General features: G+C 45.9%; 2 protein-coding genes across 2 annotated transcripts in view; both read right to left on the bottom strand.

Moving 5' to 3' along the window:
• The window catches only part of LOC105705717 (mal, T cell differentiation protein like), a 33,769-nt gene extending 18,616 nt beyond the window's left edge, over positions 1-15,153 (bottom strand). The window contains exon 1 of the mRNA XM_064371638.1: positions 15,049-15,153. Coding sequence (XP_064227708.1) covers positions 15,049-15,153 — 105 coding nt within the window. The remainder of the gene's footprint in view (positions 1-15,048) is intronic.
• A 7,677-nt stretch (positions 15,154-22,830) lies between these two features.
• LOC105712056 (nephrocystin-1) overlaps positions 22,831-23,999 on the bottom strand; it is a 73,452-nt gene continuing 72,283 nt past the window's right edge. The window contains 1 exon segment of the mRNA XM_064371680.1: positions 22,831-23,203. Coding sequence (XP_064227750.1) covers positions 22,931-23,203 — 273 coding nt within the window. The 3' untranslated portion in view covers positions 22,831-22,930.

The following is a 23,999-nucleotide window of genomic DNA, read 5'->3' as shown; positions in this document are numbered from 1 at the left end:
CTGATGAGCCCTGGACTCGGGCTCAGGGTAAGCCCCCACTCCCTCCTTTCCCCTCAGGAGCCCACAGATGTTTTGTGACTAGTAACCATGTTCCTGCCCTTCATTAGGCACCAGGTCACTTAGTCCTGGTTGATTGATTGCCTGCTTGTATCTCCTCAGCTGACCCCCAGTCTATCCATGACCAGACCCTGAAAGGCAGGGACCAGACCATGTCACCTCCTCCAGGAAGCCACCCTTGACTACCATGCCTCCTGCCATACTTCCCTTAGGGTTATGCTCCACTTTCATTGTCTCTCTTTGTCTTTTTCCTGCCTCCTGCCAGGAGTCTGAGCTCCTGGAGGCAGGACTGTGCCCTGAGGTCTCTGTCCCTAGTGTAAAGCATAGAGCCTGGCATAAAGCAAGTGCTTAGTACATGTCACTGACTCACTTAAGAAAGGAGGAGGCAGCTGCTGGACACACCACTCGCTAGCTGCTCACAGCCTCAGCTTCCTTGGATAGATGCCCATGAAGGTGGCACCGCTTGCCACCTTCTGGGCCTTCCACTGTAGCCCAGCCGCAGACAGGCGTTCCTGCCAGAAGCCTGAACCAAATGGGGACAGATGCTTATTTGTTTTATCCTCACCCATTTCCTGCTCCATCACCTCCCAGGCCCCAGAAATTCTCCCAGTAGGGAGAAACCTTCCCTCAGGCTTCCCCGGGAAGGCTTTTCCCACCACCTTGCCTCCTCCCTGACCCCACTGGCCCCCCATGTCATCCTGAGATGCCTCACAGCCCCGGTACATAGGACAGACTATAAAAAAATGCTATCAGAGAGGAAAGTGTTCAAATAAATACACATTCCCCTCTATGCTTCCCCCAACATCACTAGGGCAGAGAGAGAATCCAGATGGGCAGTGGTGGAGGGAGGCTGGCGAGGGGAATCTGTGAATAGTGCTGAGGCAGAAAAGCAAAGCTCAAAAAAATCCAGCTTTCTTTGAAAGAGGTCGGAAATTCTGGAGTCCCAGACCCATGATATCCAGCCCCTCTGGATGGGGAGCCCACTGAGGCTGTGCTCCGGGGCCATGCTGGTACCTTCTAGGGACAGCTTGTGGCCAGGGGACAGGAAGTGATAACACAGGGAGCTAGTGCTGTGGAAAGTGGGTACAAGCTGGCCCTGTCCAATGGGGCAGGGCCTGTGTGGGGCCTGAGTAGCCATCCATTCTGGCAGAGATGGGGAAGGCCTGACCAGGTGGTGACTGAGGAACAAGCTGGTCTCTTCAGGAGGCAAAGGGGGCCTGAGGCTAGGGGTTGGCTGGCAGGGATGGAAGAGGCAGGGGAGAGGCTGGAAAGAGATGAGGGGCAAAGGCCAGAGTCCTTGAGCTCCTCCCCACTAGGGCCCTTTGCCCTGAGTGTTGCTAATCTGAACAACACTCTAGAAGCCTCTCCGGACTCTCACAGATCTGCCTTGCCCAGGGGAAAGTTCTCTACGGAAAAAGCTTCTGGGAATGGCACAAAGAAGCAGCACTTCTACTTGGCAAGGCTCCTTATCTGGGGCTCACCCTGGGTCCAGTGGGTCAGACTGCCTGGGGCCTCTCTGTTAGGCTCCACGCCAGCAGCTGGTGGCTCCTTCAGGGCAGCCATCAATTCTGTGAACCCCACTGGGTGGGCTGGCCTTCTGACAGTGTGCTTGGATGCCTGTCTTGGCTGAGCTGAGAGAGTCCACCGGTTCAGGGAAGGTTGCTTGTGGTCCCACTGGACATCCAGAGAAAGACCAGGGCTGGAAGTTCAGACGGGCTGGAGTGGGCAGGGATGTGGGACCAGGCCAGGTGGTTCCCAGTGATTCTCTGCTGTGTGATGCGGGATCCTTGCTAGGTTCTGGCAGAGGAGGACTTGGAGGGAGGCTGGGATATTAGGCAAGGAGTGGGGGCTTCCTGCTGCCTTTTCCAGGCCTTGCCATAGTCTCTGCAGAATCAGCAGCAGCAGCTGGAGATGAAGGTCCCTGTGCCCTTTCTTTGGGGTGGCCACTGTCTCCCAGCACCCCCACACAGGTCTGAGCACTGGCAAGGCAGGGACAGCTTCCTCTAGAGGTTTGAGCATCAGCCTTGCTGCCCTTCTGTCCCTGATTCTGGGGATGAGTGGCAGCCGCTGTGAGTGCTTATTATTCTCTGGATTGTTCAGTTCCCTTTCTGTTCATCCAGATTTCCAACGACTGTCAACAAGTCCCTGTATTGAATCCCCTCCTTGTGAAGCACCTATCATGGTTTCCGTTTCCTACTAGACCATGACAGGCACAGCGCCCTTTGCAGATATCCTTGGCTGTTCTCCATCTCCCTCATTACTCATCAGGCTCCATAGGCAGGGACCATGTCTGACTTATTTTTGTATCGCCAGTGCTTGGCAGAGAGAGAGTAGGTGGTCAGCTGGAATTAATACTTGAGATTGAAGTGGGGGATTTAAGTCCTCCTTATACCCTGACTTTATATATTTATTAACTTCCTGGTCCTAAGCAGTCCTCATCTCAACAACCAAACGTGTCACCCATAAATCCAAGCCCTTCAAAAACGTCAAGCTCCTCCTTGAGTCAGCTTGTCCTGACACCACCTGGCTCCCAGTGCTCCTTGGCAGCTGTGGCTGCGCAGCCTCTGCAGCCTCTGCTTTTCTCCTGTCTTGCTGTTTTCTGGGGTGCTTGTTGCATCTTCAGTGTGTTTGTTGCACCACTCCTTTAAGAGAGGCTCATGCCTTACCTTATCCTCTCAATGACCATTTTATTTTTGTACGCCCCTAAGAGCAGAGCATGGGGCTAGAGTGGCAGTGATGTTTCAATAAACACTTACTGACTTACAGTTGTTACTTGTCTTACAAGTGACCTGTGCTTTCTAGTAAGAGGTCCGATGACCGCCAATGATAAAGTAGTATGGGCTGACTTTATGGAGCACTCACTCGCCATGTCCTGACACTTCCTGTGAAGTCCACATTAAACCCCACAACTGCCTTACAGGATCCCTGTTCTCCTTTTGGTGAACTCTTTCCATTGTTGATGAAACTGAGGTTCAGCGTGATTAAGTAACCCGCCCAGGGTCTCACAGCAATGAAAAAGCAGAGCCAGACTTTAGACCCCATCCTGACTGACTCTATTTTACTGAATGTGAACACACTGTGGTCTCCCAGAGTAGGGGCTGGGCCTGGCCAAGGGCCAGGAAGGCCAAGGTGGCCACAGGCAGTGTGGGGAGGCTCACATCCAACTCCTGTCCCATGGCCCCTCTCATCTCTCCTGGGAGGCCCTGCTCTTCCCCAGCCCAAGGCCGTCCCTTTCCTCATGTTCTCCCTTCCTTGTCTTCCAGGGGACATTCTTGGGCATTATTCCAATGAGACTCTGTGGTCCTGTGGGCACAGAGGTCGGTGGCTCTCATGTCCTGCAGGAGAACAGAAGGGAAGGGCACTGGCCTGTGGGAGCCGGACCAAAGATGGGAAGAGGCCACATGGCGGTGAGGGAAGTGAAGGGAGGGACAGAGACAAGATGGCAGAAGCGTGAAAAGAAAATCCTAACAGAAACTGGAGTAAATTGAGTTAAACTTTGCTGCTCCTGGAAGTATGGAGAACTGATGGGAGCAGAGGAAAGGAAGGAAGATGATTTTTTGTTTTGGAAAACTCAGCTTCTAAGGCAATGTTAGAAGGAAGAGGAAGACACCTGCCCTAAGGCCAGGCCTACGAGGAGCCCCAATTCCTTCTCCCAGCCCCACCCACTCACTTTCAGTCCACACAGAATTGGCCCTAGGGTCCTCCCAGGACGCCTCAGTGAGTTTCAAATAGGCTTTTCCATATAAAAAGAGTAGAAGCAGCAGCAGGTTGGAATGAAGGTGATACTGGCCATCTGGGTAAGACATATGATGAACTTGCCAAGCTCGAAGAACTTGGGATGAACTTTTAAGGGCTCAGAGGATTTCCCTCTGACTGATACAACAGTGAGTTAAGCAGTTGAAAGGAAAACATCTAATATCAAACAAAGAGTTCGCATCTCCCCCTTTAACTTTCTGAGCCTCTAGAAATCTTAGCTGTTTTTTTAAAACTAGTCAAAAATCTCATAAGTCAACTAGTGACAAGGTTGGAAGTTAAAATAATTTATTGGAGTCATATTCACAAAGCATTTCCTTGTTCACAGTCACCTGGGTTAGCTTGCAGCTTCCACACTTCAGCTTATAAAAAAGCTGATGAGTCACCTCACATCACACAGGTAATGGCATGGTCAGCCCCCAGCACCTGCAGACCGCTGGCCCCAGAGCTGGGGAGGGGTATGCGCGGCACCCGCCCCAGGCTCCCCCGAGGCACACACACTCAGTGCACGAAGGAGAGAGAAAATAAATGGATGTCTGTTCTCATCTTCAAATTATCCATTCAAACCTTTTTTGCACTTGGAGATTATGTTTGAAAATTAATATTGTCTTTATATAAGAAATCTAAATTCACCAGTAAACTGCATAAAATATGAACTTTAATGCTAAAGTCTCAAAAATCACTAGTGGGAATATAAAGCGCAAAAGTTATTCTCCAGCCACTCTGGAAAATAGTTTTTCAATTTCTTAATGAAGCATACACTTACTACACCACCCAGCAATCATATAGGGGCATTTTCCCGGAGAACTGAGCATTACCCCTACACAAAAACCTGCACACAAGTTTTCATAGCAGCTTTATTTGGAACAGCCAAGAACCGGAAACAAGCAAACTATTTCTTGATAGGCAGATGGTTAAACAACAGCAAAGCCATACCACCGAACGCTACTCAGCAGTAAGAAGGAAGGAGCTATTGACACGGGCCACAGCTTGGATGGGGCTCAAGAGCATTAGGCTGAGTAGAAGAAGCCAACCTTGAAGGCCCATATACTGTGTGATTCCATTTATTTATGTAACTTTCTGGAAATAACAGAATTATAGGGATGAAAGTAGTAGATTTCAGGGGTTTGTTCAGGAGCGGGTGAGGGAGGGCGGGGCGGGGGAGGCGCACTCTGAAAGAGTAGCGTGAGAGAGCTCTTTGTGGTGAATGGTAGCCCTGTGCAAGATGCAGTGATGATTCCCCAAATCTCCACGTGTGAGAAAAGTGGAGCCCTAAGGTACCAAGGGTGGCTTCTGGGCTCTGATACTATACTACCATTAGGAAAGATGAGGCCGGGGGGAAGCTGGGGACGGGGACAGGAGGCCTCTCTGAATTATCTTTGCAACTTCCTATGAATTTATAATTACTACAAAATAAAGAGTTTAAAAATGTGAATTTAACTGGCAAAGACTTGAAAATAAACCATTTTAGGCAATGATCCATGAGAGCAAACTGAGGGGAGCAAAAGTGGTAAAGAAACTGCAGACTCCCCAGGGCCTGGCCCATCCCAGTCTGTCATCACCAAGAAACACAGGGGAGCTGGCCTAGCCAGCTGGGTGGCTCCGGGCCTAGGGAAGCTGGAGGAGGAGCTCAGCCTCATGGGAACCTGTCTGACTACGCCCTCCTGTCACATCTGGCCTCTTGTTCATATAGAAAGTCTGCAGCATGGACCTGCTCTCAAGTCCTTAGGGTGCCTCATCAGCAGCAGCTGGATGGAAGGGTCCTCCCTGGGCTGCCTCCACCATGGACAGCATTAGAATCCCATTACTGGATTTTGAGTTCTTTGTCTCTTTGCTGGCCTGATTTTACAACCCACTCTCTGTACTCACATACTTAGAAAAACAGGCCTATCCATGAGGTCTTAGGCCCTGAGACAGAATCTGCTGGGCCCCCAAGGCCTAGTGCTCTGGGTTCAGCCCCAGTGGGCAGCAGCAGTTGCACCCCCAAAAGACCAAGTCAGAGAAGGGGCTTGTGCTAGGCTGATTCTGTACTTGCCTCTCAGCCAGCACGTCCTCTGTTCAGCGGGATCAGAATCACTCACTCACCTTGGCATTCTCCCTCTCTCCCATTTACCTCCCCATTCCTCACCCTGGATATAAGGCGATTCTAGTTCTGTGCTAGGAATGCTCATTTGAGGGAAAAGCAGGTACAGAGCAGCAGGTACAGAATAACCCCATTAAATAGGTGTGTGCACATATATGAGTATGTGCACATATATGATCATATTTATTTCTGAACTTTCTCAGTTTTCAATAATGAATAGGATTACTCCTGAATTAAAGATAAATGAATTTATAATGAGGAAACATCAGACAAAACCAAATTAAAAGATATTGTACAAAAATAACTAATCAGAAGGCAGAGGAGATCATGGTGTATGAGAGACAGGACTAGATTGCAGCTCCCAACATAGCAGCATGTGGAGGCTTACATTGCAAATTTTAGCTCCGGATTGACTGCAAGAACAAACCAGCAATCCTGAGAGGACCCACAGACCCTCTGAAAGAAGCAGACTGCTCCTGCAGGACCCAAGAGATACCCCAAATACTGTGAGTACCCCAAATGAGGAAGTGGAAAAGGGAGACCCTCCTGTCCCAAACACATACCCCCACTGGAGAAGCTGAAGGTTCATTTGTGGGAGAAGTTTCCAGCTTTACCTGGAGTTGAGTCAAGTTAGCGAGCCAAACAAAATACAGGGGTAGAGGAAGCAGCAGAAAGGCCATGGGAGCTCACCGGGTCCCCAGGCAGCCCATTCCTGCCTAGCACCACAGGGATCCATCGGGAGGGTGGCCAGAGGAGCAGAGGGTAAAACTCCACAGGGAGAAGGACTTCTGTAGCTGAACTCTAACAATTTGAATGGGGAGAGAAGCCTCCTGGCCAAAACTCAAGGGAGGGCATGCATCCAATGTACAGACATTACAGGTTGGGGAAGAACTAAAGCCCTTTTCTCTCACAGTGGGGAGGCACATAGCCTTGGGCAAGTTTTCAAATCCATCTTGCCCTCTGCCTGGAAACAGACTCAGGGCTGTTGGGGGCGACACAGTTGAAGTGAAACTGGCCCTTCAGTTTATGTGGGAGCTGGGTGAGGCTTGTGACTGCCGGCCTTCCCCCACTTCCCTGACAACCTTCATGACTTAGCAGAGGCAGCCATAATCTTCCTAGGCACACAACTCCAGTGACTTGGGAATCTCACCTCCATCCCCCCACAGCAGCCATAGCAAGACCCACCTAAGGAGAGTCTGAACTCAGACACACCTAGCCCCACCCCCACCTGATGGTCCTTCCCTATCCACCCTGGTGGAAGACAAAAGGCATATCATCTTGGGAGTTCTAGGGCCCCACCCACCACCAGTTCCTTTCCACACTACTATAGCTGTTGCTTTCTGGAAAGTGTCACCTCCCGGCAGTGGGCCAACCAGCACAAAAATACAGCATTAAACCACCAAAGCTAAGGACCCTCACAGACTCCATTGTACCCTCCACCACCTCCACCAGAACAGGCACTGTTATCCATGGCTGAGAGACCTACATCACAGGACTCTGTGCAGACAATCCCCAATACCAGCCTGGAGCTGGGTAGACTCACTGGGTGGCTAGATCCAGAAGAAAGACAACAATTACTGCAGTTTGGCTCACAGGAAGCCACATCCATAGGAAAAGGGGGACAGTACTATACAGAGAAAATGCCCTGTAGGACAAAAGAATCCAGGAAACTTTGGACACACTTTTAGAAATGTGAAATGCTCTGGAAAGTCTCAGCAATAGAGTTGAACAAGTAGAAGAAAGAAATTCAGAGCTTGAAGACAAGTTCTTTGAATTATTAACCCAATTCAACTAAGACAAAGAAAAAAGAATAAGAAAATATGAGCAAAGCCTCCAAGAAGTCTGGGATTATGTTAAATGACCAAACCTAAGAATAATTAGTGTACCTCAGGAAGAAGAGAATTCTAAAACCCTGGAAAATATATTTGGAGGAATAATCAAGGAAAACTTTCCCAGCCTTGTGAGAGATGTAGACAGCCAAATACAAGAAGCACAAAGATCACCTGGGAAATTCATTGCAAAAAGATCTTTCCCTAGGCACATTGTCATCAAGTTATCCAAAGTTAAGATGAATAAAAGAATCTTAAGAGCTATGAAACAGAAGCACCAGGTAATCTATAAAGGAAAACCTATCAGATTAACAGCAGATTTATCATCAGAAATCCTACAAGCTAGAAGGGATTGGGGACCTATCTTCAGCCTCCTCAAACAAAACAATTATCAGCCAAGAATTTTGTATCCAGTAAAACTAAGCATCATATATGAAGGAAAGATAAAGTCATTTTCAGACAAAAAAATGCTGAAAGAATTCATCATTACCAAACCACCACTACAAGAACTGCAAAAAGGAGCTCTAAATCTTGAAACAAATCCTGGAAACACATCAAAACAGAACCACTTTAAAGCATAAATAACACAGGACCTATAAAACAAAAATACAAGTTAAAAAGCAAAAAACAAGGTACACAGGCAACAAAGAGCATGGTGAATGCAAAAGTACCTCACATTTCAATACTAACATTGAGTGTAAATGGCCTAAATGCTCCACTTAAAAGATACAGGACTGCAGAATGGATAAGAACTCACCAACCAACTATCTGCTACCTTCAGGAGACTCACCTAACACATAAGGACTCATATAAACTTAAAGTATAAGGGTGGAAAAAGTCATTTCATGCAAATGGACACCAAAAGTGAGCAGGGGTAGCTATTCTTATATCAGACAAAACAAACTTTAACGCAACATCAGTTAAGAGTCAAAGAGGGACAGAATGTAATGGTAAAATGGTAAAATTTTCCTTGTCCAACAGGAAAATATCACAATCCTAAATATATGAGCACCTAACACTGGAGCTCCCAAATTTATAAAACAATTACCAATAGACCTAAGAAAAGAGATAGACAGCAACACAATAAGAGTGGGGGACTTCAATACTCCACCGCCAGCACTATACAGGTCATCGAGACAGAAAGTCAAGGAAGAAACAGTGGATTTAAACTATACCTTGGAACAAATGGACTTAAAAGATATTTTAGGCACATACACATATACAGAACATTTCATTCAACAACTGTGAAATATACATTCTATTCAACAGCATGTGGAACTTTCTCCAAGATAGATCATATGATAGGCCATAAATTGAGACTCAATAAATTTAAGAAAACTGAAATTATATCAAGCACTATCTCAGATCACAGTGGTATAAAACTGGAAATCAACTTCAAAAGGAACCTTCGAAACCATGCAAATACATGGAAATTAAATAACCTGTTCCTGAATGAGCATTGGGTCAAAAACAAAATCAAGATGAAAATTAAAAAATCTCCAAACTGAATGACAATAATGATGCAACTTATTAAAACCTCTGGGATAGAGCAAATGGGATGTTAAAAGGAAAGTTCATAGCCCTAAACACGTACATCAAAAAGTCTGAAAGAGCATGAATAGACAATCTAAAGTTGCACCTCAAGGAACTAGAGAAACAAGAACAAACCAAACCCAAACCCAAACCCAGCAGAAGAAAGGAAATAACCAAGATCAGAGCAGAACCAAATGAAATTGAAACAAACAAACAAAAAACATAAAAGATAAATGAAACAGGCCAGGAGCAGTGGCTCATGCCTGTAGTCCCAGCACTTTGGGAGTCCGAGGCGGGCGGATCACCTTAGGTCGAGAGTTCAGGACCAACTAAAATGGAGAAACCCCATCTCTACTAAAAATACAACACTTGGCCGGGCACGGTGGCGCATCCCTATAATCCCAGCTACTTGGGAGGCTGAAGCAGGAGAATCGCTTGAATTCAGGAGGCAGAGGTTGCAGTGAGCAGAGATCACACCATTGCACTCCAGCCTGGGCAACAAGAGTGAGACTGTCTCAAAAAAAAAAAAAAAAAAGATAAATGAAACAAAAAGTTGATTCTTTGAAAAGATAAATAAAATCAATAGACCATTAGCAAGATTAACCAAAGAAAGAAGAGAGAAAATCCAAATAACCTAAGAAACGAAGCAGGACACTTTACAACTGACACCACCAAAATACAAAAGATCATTCAAGGCTACTATGTACACCTTTACACACATAAACTAGAAAACCTAGAAGAGATGGATGAAATCCTGGAAAAATACAACCCTCCTAGCTTAAATCAGGAAGAATTAGATACCCTGAACAGACCAATAGCAAGCTGCAAGATTGAAATGGTGATTTAAAAATTACCAACAAAAAAAATCCAGGACCAGATGGATTCACAGCAGAATTTTACCAGACATTCAAAGAAGAATTGGTACCAATCCTTTTGACACCATTCCACAAGATAGAGAAAGAAGGAACCCCCCATAATTCATTCTGTGAAGCCAGCATCACCCTAATACCAAAATCAGGAAAGGACATAACCAAAGAAGTACAGACTGATATAGTTGATGAATATAGATGCTAAAATCCATAACAAAATACTAGCTAACCAAATCCAACAACATATCAAAAAGATAATCCACCATGATCAAGTGGGTTTCACACCAGGGATGCAGAGATGGTTTAACATACACAAGTCAATAAATGTGATACACCACATAAACAGAATTAAAAACAAAAATCACATGATCATTTCAACAGATGCAGAAAAAGCATATGACAAAATCCAGCATCCCTTTATGGTCAAAACTCTCAGCAAAATTGGCATACAAGGGACATACCTTAATGTAATAAAAGCCACCTATGATAAACCCACAGCCAACAAAACACTGAATAGGGAAAAGCTGAAAACATCCCTTCTGAGAACTGGAACAAGACAAGGATGCCCACTCTCACCACTCCTTTTCAACCTGGAAGTCCCAGCCAGAGCAATCAGAAAAGAGAAAGAATTAAGGGCATCCAAATTGGTAAAGAGGAAGTCAAACTGTCACTGTTTGCTGATGATATGATTGTTTACCTTGAAAATTCTAAGGACTCTTCCAGAAATCTCCTAGAACTGATACAAGAATTCAGCAAAGTTTCCAGATACAAGATTAATATACACAAATCAGTAGCTTTTCTATACACCAACAACGACCAAGCAGAGAATCAAATCAAGAACTCAACCCCTTTCACGATAGCTGCAAAAGAAATAATAAAATACTGAGGAATATACCTAACTAAGAAGTCGAAAGGCCTCTACAAGGAAAATTACAAAACACTGCTGAAATAAATCGCAGATGACACAAACAAATGGAAACACATCCCATGCTCGTGGATGGGTAAAATCAATATTGTGAAAATAACCATACTGCCAAAAGCAATCTACAAATTCAACACAATCCCCATCAGAATACCACCATCATTCTTCACAGAATTAGAAAAAAAAATTCTAAAATTAATATGGAACCAAAAAACAGCCCACATAGCCAAAGCAAGACTAAGCAAAAAGAACAAATCTGGAGGCATCACACTACCTGATTTCAAGCTATACTATAAGGCCATAGTCACCAACACAGTGTGATACTGGTATAAAATAAGGCACATAGACCAATGGAACAGTAGAGAACCCAGAAATAAACCTAAATACTTATAGTCAACTGATCTTTGACAAAGCAAACAAAAACATAAAGTGGGGAAAGGACACCCTTTTCAACAAATGGTGCTGGGATAATTGGCTAGCCACATGCAGGAGAATGAAAGTGGATCTTCATCTCTCACCTTATACAAAAATCCACTCAAGATGGATTAAGGACTTAACCTAAGGCCTGAAACTATAAAAATTCTAGAAGATAACATTGAAAAAACCTTTCTAGACATTGGCTTAGGCAAGGATTTCATGATCAAAAACCCAAGAGCAAATGCAATAAAAACAAAGATAAATAGCTGGGACCTAATTAAACTAAAGAGCTTTTGCACAGAAAAAGGAACAGACAGCAGAGTAAACAGACAACCCACAGAGTGGGAGAAAATATTCTCAAACTATGCATCTGACAAAGGATTAATATCCAGAATCTACAAGGAAGTCAAACAAATCAGTAAGAAAAAAACAAACAGGCCGGGCGCGATGGCTCACGCCTGTAATCCCAGCACTTTGGGAGGCCGAGGCGGGCAGATCACAAGGTCAGGAGATCAAGGCCATCCTGGCTAACATGGTGAAACCCCGTCTCTACTAAAAATACAAAAAATTAGCCGGGCATGGTAGCATGCCCCTATAGTCCCAGCTACTTGGGAGGCTGAAACAGGAGAATTGCTTGAACCCGGGAAGAGGAGGTTGCAGTGAGCCGAGATCGTGCCACTGCACTCCAGCCTGGGTGAAAGAGCGAGACTCCGTCTCAAAAGCAAAACAAAACAAAACATAACAAACAAACAAACAAACAAACAAAAAATCCCATCAAAAAGTGGGCTAAGGACATGAATAGACAATTCTCAAAAGAAGATATACAAATGGCCAACAAACATATGAAAAAATGCTCAACATCACTAATGATCAGGGAAATGCAATTCAAAACCACAATGTGATATTACCTTACTCCTGCAAGAATGGCCATAATCAAAAAATCAAAAAAACAACAGATGTTGGTGTGGATGTGGTGAACGGGGAACATTTCTGCCCTTCTGGCGGGAATGTAAACTAGTATATCCACTATGGAAAACAGTATGGAGTTTCCTTAAAGAACTAAAAGAACTACCATTCAATCCAGCAATCCCACCACTGGGTATCTATCCAGAGGAAAAGAAGTCATTATTCAAAAAAGATACTTGTACATGCATGTTTATAGCAGCACAATTCACAATTACAAAATCATGGAACCAAACCAAATGCCCATCAATCAATGGGTGGATAAAGAAACTGTGGCGCATATATATATATATATATATGGAATACTATGCAGTCATAAAAAGGAATGAATTAACAGCATTTGCAGTGACCTGGATAAGATTGGCGACTCTTATTCTAAGTGATGTAACTCAGGAATAGAAAACCAAACAGCATATGTTCTCACTGATACGTGGGAGCTAAGCTATAAGGACACAAAAGCTCAAGAATGATACAATGGACTTTGGGGACTTGGGGGGAAGAGTGGGAGGGAGATGAGGGATAAAAAACTACAAATACGGTGCAGTGTATACACGGGTGGTGAGTGCACCAAAATCTTACAAATCACCACTGAAGAACTTACTCATGTAACCAAATACTACCTATACCCCAATAACTTATGGAAAAATACATTTTTAAAAAGCAAAACAACAAAAAAACTGATCAGTACTCTTCAGAAGTGTCAAGATAAAGACCCAGATTGTCCCAGATGAAAGGAGATGAAAGAGATACGACACCTAAGTACAATGTGGGATCTGGGCCAGGATCCTGAACCAGTAAAAGGGCATTAGCGGGGAAATTAGCAAAAATTGAGTAAGGTTTATAGAGTACTTGATAGCACAGTATCAGCATTAGTTTCCTGATTTCAATAGCTGTATCGTGGAAGATGTGGGCATTAGGGGCAGCTGAGGGAAGAGTACACAGAACTTTCTGTACTATTATTGCAGCCTGACTGTAAATCTAACGTTATTAACAGTACAAATAAATGAAGAAAATTGGGCCAATGTCAATTTTGATTGTCACTGAGCCCTTCACCTCCCACAGCATGTAAGTCCCTAGAGCCCAACAAGAGTGTGCGCTTTGCTCTTCCAGGAGTTCCACTGGCAGGAGCAGGGCAGATGAGGCCACCATGACCTCTCACAATTCTCACCCTGGGCGTTTTCCTGATTCCAGACACTCCATGCCTCTAGCCTCCTGCCAGGACTTCTCCCCTGGCCTCTAGACCTTTCCCTCTTTTTCCCCCAGCCTAGAAATGCCTGTTCTTTGAGGTCCAACTCTTGGTGGCAGGCCTGGACCCCTTCCTGGCTTGGAGAGTTCAGATCCCTCCTTGCTGGGGCCACTGTTCAACTGTGGGGAGGAAACGCTCACGACTCCCTGGCAGACAGGGAACCACCAGGAGGCAGTGCCCTGTCACCAGGGGCCTGCAGGATTGACATAAACCACAGGCTCAATAAAAAGAGGTGGAGTCAACCAGTATCCCAGTTGCCCTTGCCGCTGCTCCAACGTGAGGCGCACACCCAGGGCCTGGCACATAGGACTCATCAGAGTACGGTAATGTCATCAGTCTGGCAGGATGCCCACTGTCTTGCTGTGCCAGGGGTGGCAGCCCTGGCAGAAACCTGCCTCTTAGGTGGGCTTTCAGCCAGAGCCACCCAGATGCTAGGCCCACCCTGCCTGGTTCTCTCTCTGGTTGCCATCAATGGCCACCCTTTAGCCAGTTTGCCTAAAAGTGGCTCCATCAGGCCCAACTTTCCAGGCGGATGACAAGAGTGAGACAGGCTAGTCACGTCCAGTCCAATTTAAAAGTAGATCCACTTTCTATCTTTTCCTCCCTGCTCAGGGCAGGTAAGAAAATATCACCCACAAGCTAGATATTTCAGAAGGTGCTGGAAAAACAAAACACACTCCTTTGCCCTGATTGGACCCCAGACTTGAGTGTGCTCCTCCATGAAGAGGGTGTGGTACCAACCGGTTCAGAAGGGACTTGGGCGGTGCAGAACACTGCATCCGCACAGCTCTGCAGATAGGAGCAGCCAGGCTCCCCAGGGACACAACTCAGCAGTGGGGCACCCCAGGGAGTAACACAGCGACAGGTTCTCATTTGCAACCAGGGTGCCTCACACGACTGTTTCATGTCAGATGTTGCCATAGCTACCCTGTGTCGGAACCCACAAAAGTCAAAGTTCAAAGTCAGCGGACATGACAAGAAAACACTGGAAGCCCTGCTCTTAGAGGGAAACAGTCTCCCCACTTCAAACCAAAAAGGCACACATAGTTGGAGAAAGGACTCCACGTTATTAAAATTCATTTCCAACATCTTCCTGGGAATCCTGGATGTTTTAGCAACGTCCCCCCAGGCCTCCACACCCAGGTGGGTTTTGTTTTGGAGGAAGGAACCCCCCGGCGGCATAAGAGGGAGCACAGAGTGGGATCTGCTGCTTGAGTACAGCTGCACCCCGCTGTGCGCCCATGGGAGACCCTCAGCCACCGCAGCCTATGCCCTGGGTCCCCCTTCTCCAGGGAGGGGACCGCGGTCCGGTCTGGGGCCCAGGCGGGTTTCCCAGCCCCTCCCTCTCTGCAGGTGGCCGAGGGGGCCGCACTCACCAGCTCGGGCAGGAAGAAGGCGAAGGGGATGGTGAGGAGCAGCGCGACCCCCGAGGGCACGTCGGGCGGGGCGTAGCTGGTGACGGGCGGGTCGCGCGAGGCCATGCTGTCAGCCCCTGCTGGGCGCTCCGCGGCAACTCGCCCGCGCGGAACCCGTCAAATATTACCTCCTGCCGGACACACCCATCGGACGTCGCCTGAGAGGGAAAAAAAAAGTTCCAGTCGAGCAGGTCCTTCCACTCGCTGCAGCCAACAGATCCTCAGTGAGCCGCGCGCTGCGACATCAGAGGGCTCTGCCTGGCAGGCTGGGGCACAGCGCTGGTGCAGAAGGCGAGGAGAGTGGGAGTCTCTTTCTTGACCTTTCCAACTAAGGAATCTTTGACTCCTGGAGCATGTTATTCCAGGGGATGCCAGCGACAACCACTCCCCTGGGCCCAGAGTGCAGGCTCAGGCTGCTTGGAGATGAGGGCTGTGTACTAAGGGCCAACTTTGAGCCAAGCTGTCTTCAGACAGCCCGGGTGCCCACCACAGCCTGCGCGTGGCTGTTTTGCCCTTTTACAAGTGAGGAGACTGAGAATCAGTGAGGTCAGGTCAAGGCCACAGAGCTGGTCACTAACAATGCTGGGTTTTGCCCAGCTCCCTCCTTTTCCACTTTTGGGGGCAGCTCTCAGTCCTTAACCTCCCCTGGGAGGAGCAGCCCTCCCTTCCAGCTCATGCCCCCGGGACTTGGTGTTTCCTTTCTCTGGATCCCTGTTCATGGCCCTCCACTCCTCTTTTCCTCATGGGGCAGATGGAGGAAGGCCCCCCTCTCTGGGAGAGGACCACACCAGCAGGCACCCAAGATGGGCTGGGCTGGCTGGCTGCTACCCTTAGTGGTCACCCACCCTCCTTCCCTCTCTGGCCTTCCTCCCAGTTAGTGCCTCGCCCCTAACTGGGCTTGGGACCAAGAAGTTTCTTCCTGACTCCCAGGCAAGTAGAGGAGCTGGCTGCAGGGCGTGACCCAGAGGCAAGGAACTCATTTCACACCAAATACAAGTTCCAAAGGCCAAACCATTTTCCCCACCACCTTTGAGTTGGCGAACCTTCATTTTCCTGACCCATCCTGAAAGGCCTGGTGTCCCTGAGTCTGCTCAGGATGCTTGGGGTTGAGTCCCTTCTTCCTGCCCCCCACTGCTCCCTAGTGTGGAGAGGATGTGGGGAAGATTGTGTGAGGGCTGCAGTAATTAGAAGAGGCCATGTCCTGACTTCATTAGCAGAAATGGTGAATTTCAGGTCCTGCCCTCAGGGCCACAAGTGGGGAAACCAGCCAGCTAGGCCTTTGCCTGGTCTGGGGAGGGCTAAGGGAGAGAGGAGTTTGGACAAATGAAGCCTAAAGCAAAGGCATTGCAGTGGATCTCAAACCAGGCTGATCAGCCCTTTTCCCAGGCTATGGAAACTAGGAAGGAAGAGAGACCCTAATCCCACCTGCCAACCCTAATCTCACCTACACCATGTTGTTTACAGGATTAATCCAAGCAAAGCAGGAGTTTCTTCATTTATCTCACATCTTGCCACCTCTCTTAATGGTTGAAAATAAGCACTGTGCCACTCTTACAGGCTGTGGTATACCTTTGACTTGCCCATGGACAACATGGCATAGTAGGAAAAGCTTAAGAAGAAAAACAACCTTCTTAGGCTTGTATCTCATCTATGAAATGGAGATAACATAACCCATAACTCCTTAGATTCTTAAGTTGAGAGGGCCTGAGCCACTTCCACCTACTGAAGCAATTAGTATGTTAAGAAATGAAGATATGCCTTGGTCCTCTGGCTAAAGACCAGGGTTTTCATTTTCCTGCTCTGCTGTGCACTTCTTGTGACTGTGTCTGTCTTCAGGACCAAAAGCAATGAGAGAGAGAGAGAGAAAGAGGGAAACGCAAATGTGACAATTATTCCCCCATGCTTTTAGAATGATGGTTCCTCTGGTCAGAGATAAAGGTTCCCCTTTCTCAGAGTTCCAGGTACCTGCCTGGCTGCTACTCCATTGCCAGCGCTGTCACTAGATTGCCCAGGGGCTGAGGAAGGACAGAATGAAATAAATAAATAAATAAACAGGGATTTTCTAGACTCTCTCTGACCCTTTGGGGCTCTCTTTGCCATTCCCCAGACCAGAAACAGGGATTCTTTTGGACACATCTTTGTCTGCATCCTGTGTACAGTTCTGAGTTTCAGGTGGTTTCTGAGCCCCAGCTAAGAGGCACCAGAGGAAAAACAACAGCTTAGTAGAATTCTGGCTTCCTTCCCAAATCCTCCTTTTTTTTTTTTTTCTTTTTTAAAGAATCCTCAGTTAGCTTCTCCATGCATTCTGTCCAGGGCTGTTAATTGCATTTAGGGAAAGGAAGAGGGGGAGTATCCTTCTCTACTTGACCAGAGCCCAAACAGCAACATCCTGCTGACCTCTGCAAGCACTTTTCACTACCCGAGGTTTCCTTGATTTATTAATTTGCCTGTTGTTTGTCTCCCTGCCCCCATCCCTGACCCTCTCTAGGTTGTGGGCTTAAGGAGAGCTATAACTTTGTTCATGTAGTGAACCACAGCCATGTCCACCATCTTGAATACTGCCTGGTACACAGAAGGTACTCAATAAATCATATTTTTTGAATAAATGTTTTTAAATGATTGAAACAGTCATGAAAACAGTCACAAAGACTTTGGAGACAACTGCTTATCTCCTTATTGACTCCTCTTCATTAAACCCTTTTCCCACTAAGAAATTGCTTTATCTATTTTTTCAGAAACAATTTACTACTTGCATGAAAAAGAACAGACGGGTCAGAAGAAATCCAGAGATACTTGGGGGAAAGAATAGACACTTGCATCCATTGGGATTCTTTCAATAACAAATGTTAGAAAAATCCTTTCTAACTGGCTTTAGTGATGAAGGGAACTTACTACCTCAGGAAGTTAGAAGTTCAGAGGTAAAAGTCGCTTCAGGCTAGACTTCATCCAATGACTTGAAAAATGCCACTCAAGCGGGAGGTGACGTTACCAGGACAGAAGTATATGGAGCCTGGGCAGCAGAAACACCAGATGTCCACTACAGTAGCTTCCCACTGTAAAAATAGAAGCACAGCTCTCACCTTTTCTGCTGCAAGAACACACATGTCCCACTGGCTCTGGCTTGCTAGGCACAACTAGATTGCCACTGTTATTTCTATAAATCAACATCTCTTTAACTCTCAAATGGAGTAGATAGAATGCACACACCAATTGACTTGGGAAGACATTGTGGTTAATGTTCATAGCCATGAGGCAGAATTGAGTCTGGCTCCTTGTGTCTCTAGAGTTGGGCAAGTACAGCACAGCTGCCAGGAAAGAGGAAGGACTCCATCGGATAACGTCTGGGTCATCCAGAGATTCCTACCTGGAGAAGAGTTGAGAAAGCATGGAGACCCTTATATTCCTCAAAATGGCCTCTGAAAGGACAAAGTTCTGCAAAGTTATTAATCTTTGCTCACAAAGTCAGATGCAAATGAGCAGGTTAAGGTCCAGTCTGTCTGATGTATAGTCAGAAAAGGACTAAAGGACAGACACACTACCAAAGTCCCGAGTGTGAGCTGTATTCCATTAATGATTTCTGTTTTATATTGCTGCACAGACCTGACATCTCATTCAGTATCAGTCATCACTGAGTCAGAACATCCTCAACCTCCACATTCCTGCCTATGAGACAGTATAGCCCATAGCCTTTCACAGCTCACTGCAGACTCAACTTTCTGGGCTCAAGCAATCCTCCAACTTAGCCTCCGGAGTAGCTGGAACTACAGACCTGCACCACCATACCCAGCTAGTTTTTGTATTTTTTGTGGAGATGGGGGTGTCACCATGTTGCCCAGGCTAGTCTTGCATACCAGGTCTCAAGTAATCTGCTGATTTGGCCTCCCAAAGGTGTGAGCAACTGCACCTGGCCCATTCACTTATCTTTATACCCATCAATCTGTATCCAAATTGACTTGGTTACTGCATTCAAATAACAGAATTCAGATAGCAAGTTTGAGTTTTGAGGGATACAGTGTCACCAAATCCATGCATCAGATAGTAAATGTGGGAATTCAGATGGTAAATGTGGGAATTCAGATAGTCAGGGATTCATTTGAAAATTTATTTGAATCCAACTGGTCCTCAACAACAGACAGTGGGGTTGGGAGAGGGACAGAGAGGACAGGAAGGAATGCCTGCACACTTACCATTGACTTTGTGCCTGCCACAGGGCCATTAACAGCGCAAGCCATAGTACTGTTGCAATGAATTTTTGTGTTGTGTGATTACTGTCCACCTCATGCGTTCTAAGGATAGAGATCTTGCCAGGGCTGCTCTCACTCTATCTTCAAAGCCCAGTGCTATGCCTGGAGCACGGTAGGTGCTCAATAACACTTGTTGAGTAAATGAGGAATGGACAGTCATAACACTTAGATGCAAAGTGCCCTAAGTAAGGTTCTCTCTCTGCCTCTCTGTTTTGAGGAAACAAATCACAGCAGCTAGGTGACAGCTGTCTCTGATCACCTCCACACCCCAAGAAAGCCTCCCAAGTTAGAATGCTTCACACAAGAGGAAGCTGAGGCAGTTCACAGCAAAGGATGTCCTATAATGCTGCAAACTGACAAAGCCCTCCGCTGAAAGAGGACACTGCTGGCCTCCTATGTTAAACTGATAGTTTCCCAACTGCTACTGGGTTGGCAAGTCAAACTCGCTCCATTTGTACATGGTATTATGTATTTCAGCTGGTTTTATGTGAGTTGCTCTGGCCTTGCACATTAGATCATAAAACCATTGAAGACAGAGACTATATCTCCTCTTTAATATCTGCCTCTGCCCCTAGACATTCATCCCAAGCACCCAGGCAAGCGAGTTGCAACATTTTTCACCTCTGCAGACCTGATGGATATGACACTCAACCAATTAAAAGAGGTTGAGGGGGTGGAGAGGAGTGGGCCACGAGAATTTGCAGTTCAGACTCCCCAACCCGCCCACCTTTCTGTGATTCAGATGTGGTGAGTCCCCCTGGTCTCGTGAGTAGGCACCACATGTGTGGTCACTCAGCGAAGGCCTGCTAGTCACTCTGCTGCTGCCTGCCCACCCACCACCATGACTCTTATGATTATTTCAGTGAGTTGCTAAAGTCACACTCCTTGACACAGACCTAGGAGGACTCATTTCCAAGATGTTTTTGGCTCCTTGACAACCTCTTCCTGTTTTGGAAGCCAGTAAGTGGCCTTTAAAGTCACAGAGATTTTGTTGTTTGAAAAGAAAAAAAGAAAGATTCCACTGACTGAAGAGAAGATGGAGTCTCTTACAGCAGAAATGCCCACACCCCTGGGTCTCTCCCTTCCAGATGTACCTCACTTTCTGGCCAAAGCTTCACTGAAACTTTTTCTCTGGTGTCCCTATACTTTCCTAATGTGTCAGACACTATGAGGTTGTCCACATTTGTCAGCTCATGACACATTCTCAAATGAACATGGAAGACAGTCTTGGAAAACACATTCTGAAAAAAGCTTTCTTTTCTTTCATATTGTATATGCACTGAAAGAAATTCACTAGCATTTTCTTTCATTCAAAATTCCCCACCCATGGCTTAATGCTAAAAATAAGTTAAATGGTTAAAAATAAAAAATAAAAAGATGGCCAGGCATTGTGGCTCTGTATTCCCAGTACTTTGGGAGGCTGAGGCAGGAGAATTGCTTGAATCTAGGAGTTCGACACCAGCCTGGGCAACACAGTGAGACAGTTTCTACAAAAAAAAAAAAAAAATACAAAAATTAGCCAGGCATGGTGGCATATGTGTGTGCTCTCAGCTACTCAGGAGGCTGAGGTGGGAGATCACCTGAGCCCAGGGAAGTTGAGGCCGCAGTGAGCCGTGATTGCACCATTGCACTACAGCCTAGGTGACACAGTGAGACCCTGCCTCAAAAAATAAATAAAAATAAAAAATAAAAAGGTGAAGCTAAGGAATTATAGATTCTACAGAGAAATGACTTTCACAGTGAGGAGTGATATGGGCTTATGTTCTTTCAAAAACAGGATGGCATGGGACTAAGAGTAAGATGAGGCAACACAGTAACAGTAGGAAAAATGTCTCTGTGCACACTTACCACCTCCATATGAAAGGCAAAGCCCTCTCCTTGAGAGCAGGAGCTGGGGAGGGCCACCGTGCTAGAGAAGTCAGAGCACCACCTTGTCAGCATGCCCAGGCAGCTGATGGGCAAAAGGAAGGTGTCTGCCACACTTAGCCTTGTATTGTGTGATTGAGGGCAGAAGGGCACCCACAGGGAGAGAGCTCCTAAAACCAGTTCCTGGAGAATGAAATCTTTTTTCTGAGGCCCAGTTCTCACTTGTCACATTTGTGCCTGGGAACCCATTCTTCCTTTTTTTTTTTTTTTTTTGAGGCAGAGTTTCACCCTTGTTGCCAAGGCTGGAGTGCAATGGCACAATCTCGGCTCACTGCAACCTCTACCTCCTGGATTCAAGCAATTCTCCTGCTTCAGCCTCCCAAGTAGCTGGGATTACAGGCACACACCACCATGCCCAGCCAATTTTGTATTTTTAGTAGAGATGGGGTTTCACCATGTTGGCCAGGGTGGTCTCGAACTCCTGACCTCAGGTGATCCACCTGCCTCAGCCTCCCAAAGTGCTGGGATGACAGGCGTGAGCCACTGCGCCTGGCCTGGGAACTCTTTCACACCATGTTAATTTCCAAGACTGGGGCTCAAGTTAAGTTTAGGTTAAGGGTTTAGGATATGTTAGCTAACACATAGCCCAGAAGTTTCATAGCATGACAGGTCTCTAAAAATAAATGCCTCTTTTAAGGTAGTATGCCATCAAAAAACAAGTACCTCTAACGGGATTCTAATTATTTAGGTTAAACTCTTTCTCATACTTTATTTTCACAAGGAATTCTTAAAGGTTTGCGCTGATGAGACAGAACATCTTAGGTTGTAGAAAATTATACACGGTATCTTTACTTGGAATATTAGCTGTGTCACTTATTACCTGTGACCTTAGGCAAATTACTTTACCTACCTGGCCTGTTTCTTCAGTAGTAATAAAAAAAAACAGTACCTATCTCCTATAGTAGGCTAATGAGAAATGCTCAGACACACAGTAGGTGCTCCATTAACACAGGCTGCTACTATTTATCACTAAAAGGAAAGACTTGGGACGTTTTACCAGCAGTTGCAAGTTTATCTGAAATGCAACAGAACCTGAGTACCTCATCTTTCTTCTTTGAAAGGATGAATCAATTCCACTCTCCAGTGCCTGAAAGTTTGTTTTTGTTCTTTTGACAGAGCACTTATTTTCTTGATTTAAAAAGGCAGAAGTAATTCTGTTTTTGTACCTAATTAGAGGTAAATCACATTCAAGTATCTGACTGAATTAAGTGATTACAACTTTCTCAGATGGATCACTTTAACTTCCTCTTCATTGAACAAGATAACTTTTATTAACACTCATAAATTTAAATATTTTGGATGCTAGACCCTTATCAGTTATATGATTTGCAAATATCTTTTCCCATTCTGTGGGTTGTTTTTACACTTTCTTTAATAATCATAAATTTAGCTTTTGACAAAATCTTGCTTTTACAGAAATCTACATCATTAACTTAAGCAGCTGGCTTTTTGGAAAAAAATTGTTTCAATTTAGATATGACAGTACTCCTAATAGTTTTCAAAAATATTTAAATTATTGCATAAACATTTCTTTAAAAATAGGGTATGTACAAAGAAAAGAGTAAAGCCTAAGTTGTAAAGTGACAGTGATTTTTGGTTCTGTCATTTTATTCAGGTAATCGTGAAAGGTCCATCCAATTCTGTTGGAAGCTGAGGGCTAGAGGCTGCCACTGTCACACTGCATTCTTTCTCATTTCATCCAAGAAGTCATAGGTCTGCTCTGAAAGGTCAAAAGGTTCATGAACTCCATCTGGTGACAGCAGAGCTTGGAGGGCGCCCTGGTTTTCTTGGTTTTGCTTAAGGAAGTCAGTGATAATTTTCCATCGTGCAGCCTCAGTCTCTTTGTCTGCCCACCTGAATGGGGGCAGGCGTGTAGAGTGGAGAAGTGGGAGCACACAGTCATGGTAAACCAGGAGAAACGTGGACTTCAGGAACTCTTTGTCTCTCTGGGAAAACACGACCCCCACAAATAATATCGTTATTTTTAAAGTGTTAGATTCTATGAACTCTATTAACTAAAAGCCACCTAAAAGGTGGGATGGAGGGTGCCATTAGTGCCTGGCAGGTACTGACTCTGAGCCAGCTGCTCAGGCAGAACACAGCACCTCAGAATTGGGAGTAAGTAAGAGTCACACACTGCAGTGCTTCTCCCTGAGAGAGCCTCTATATGTCTCCATGAGACCAGGGTGTCTCCTAAGCTCCATGGAGGATGTCTCACACGTTCTGTCAAGGTGATGAAGTCTAATTCTGGTGACCCCAGTGTGATTCCAGGTAAATATAACTAAAACGATGCCACATCAGCTGTACCTACTTACTGACAGCGTATCAGAGGTAATTGTCATGTTATCTAAAAGAAGTGTCGCAGGTGTTCTGCACGGAATCCAGGGAAGTTGTTGGCTTATTTCCAGCAAAGCCTGGGATGGAGGTTGAGGGGTCCTTTGATCATGAGGATGTCAGACCCTTCTCAGATAAGAATGGTGCAGTATCAATTGTACCCATGTCAAGCCCCGATGCCCACAGGCCATGGTGGGAATCTCAGAGAGCACAACAAGCTGAGGGCAGAACTGTCCCTAGGCAGCAGAGTCTACACAGAGCTATCACCCATCCCACCACACATGTCCACACAAGGGCAATGTCTACAGGCCTGAGGCCAGCACCTTGCCCACTGCTGTATTAGAATAGCACTAAACCTGACAGTTTTGGCAAAGGTCACATGTATGTAGATGGTACTGATCAAACGGA

Source organism: Aotus nancymaae, unplaced genomic scaffold, assembly GCF_030222135.1.
Source record: "Aotus nancymaae isolate 86718 unplaced genomic scaffold, 86718_ANA_hifiasm-v0.15.2.pri h1tg000155l, whole genome shotgun sequence".
Taxonomy (NCBI): domain Eukaryota; kingdom Metazoa; phylum Chordata; class Mammalia; order Primates; family Aotidae; genus Aotus; species Aotus nancymaae.
Note: the sequence above shows the minus strand (reverse complement) of the source record. Positions and strands in the feature narration are given on the sequence as shown.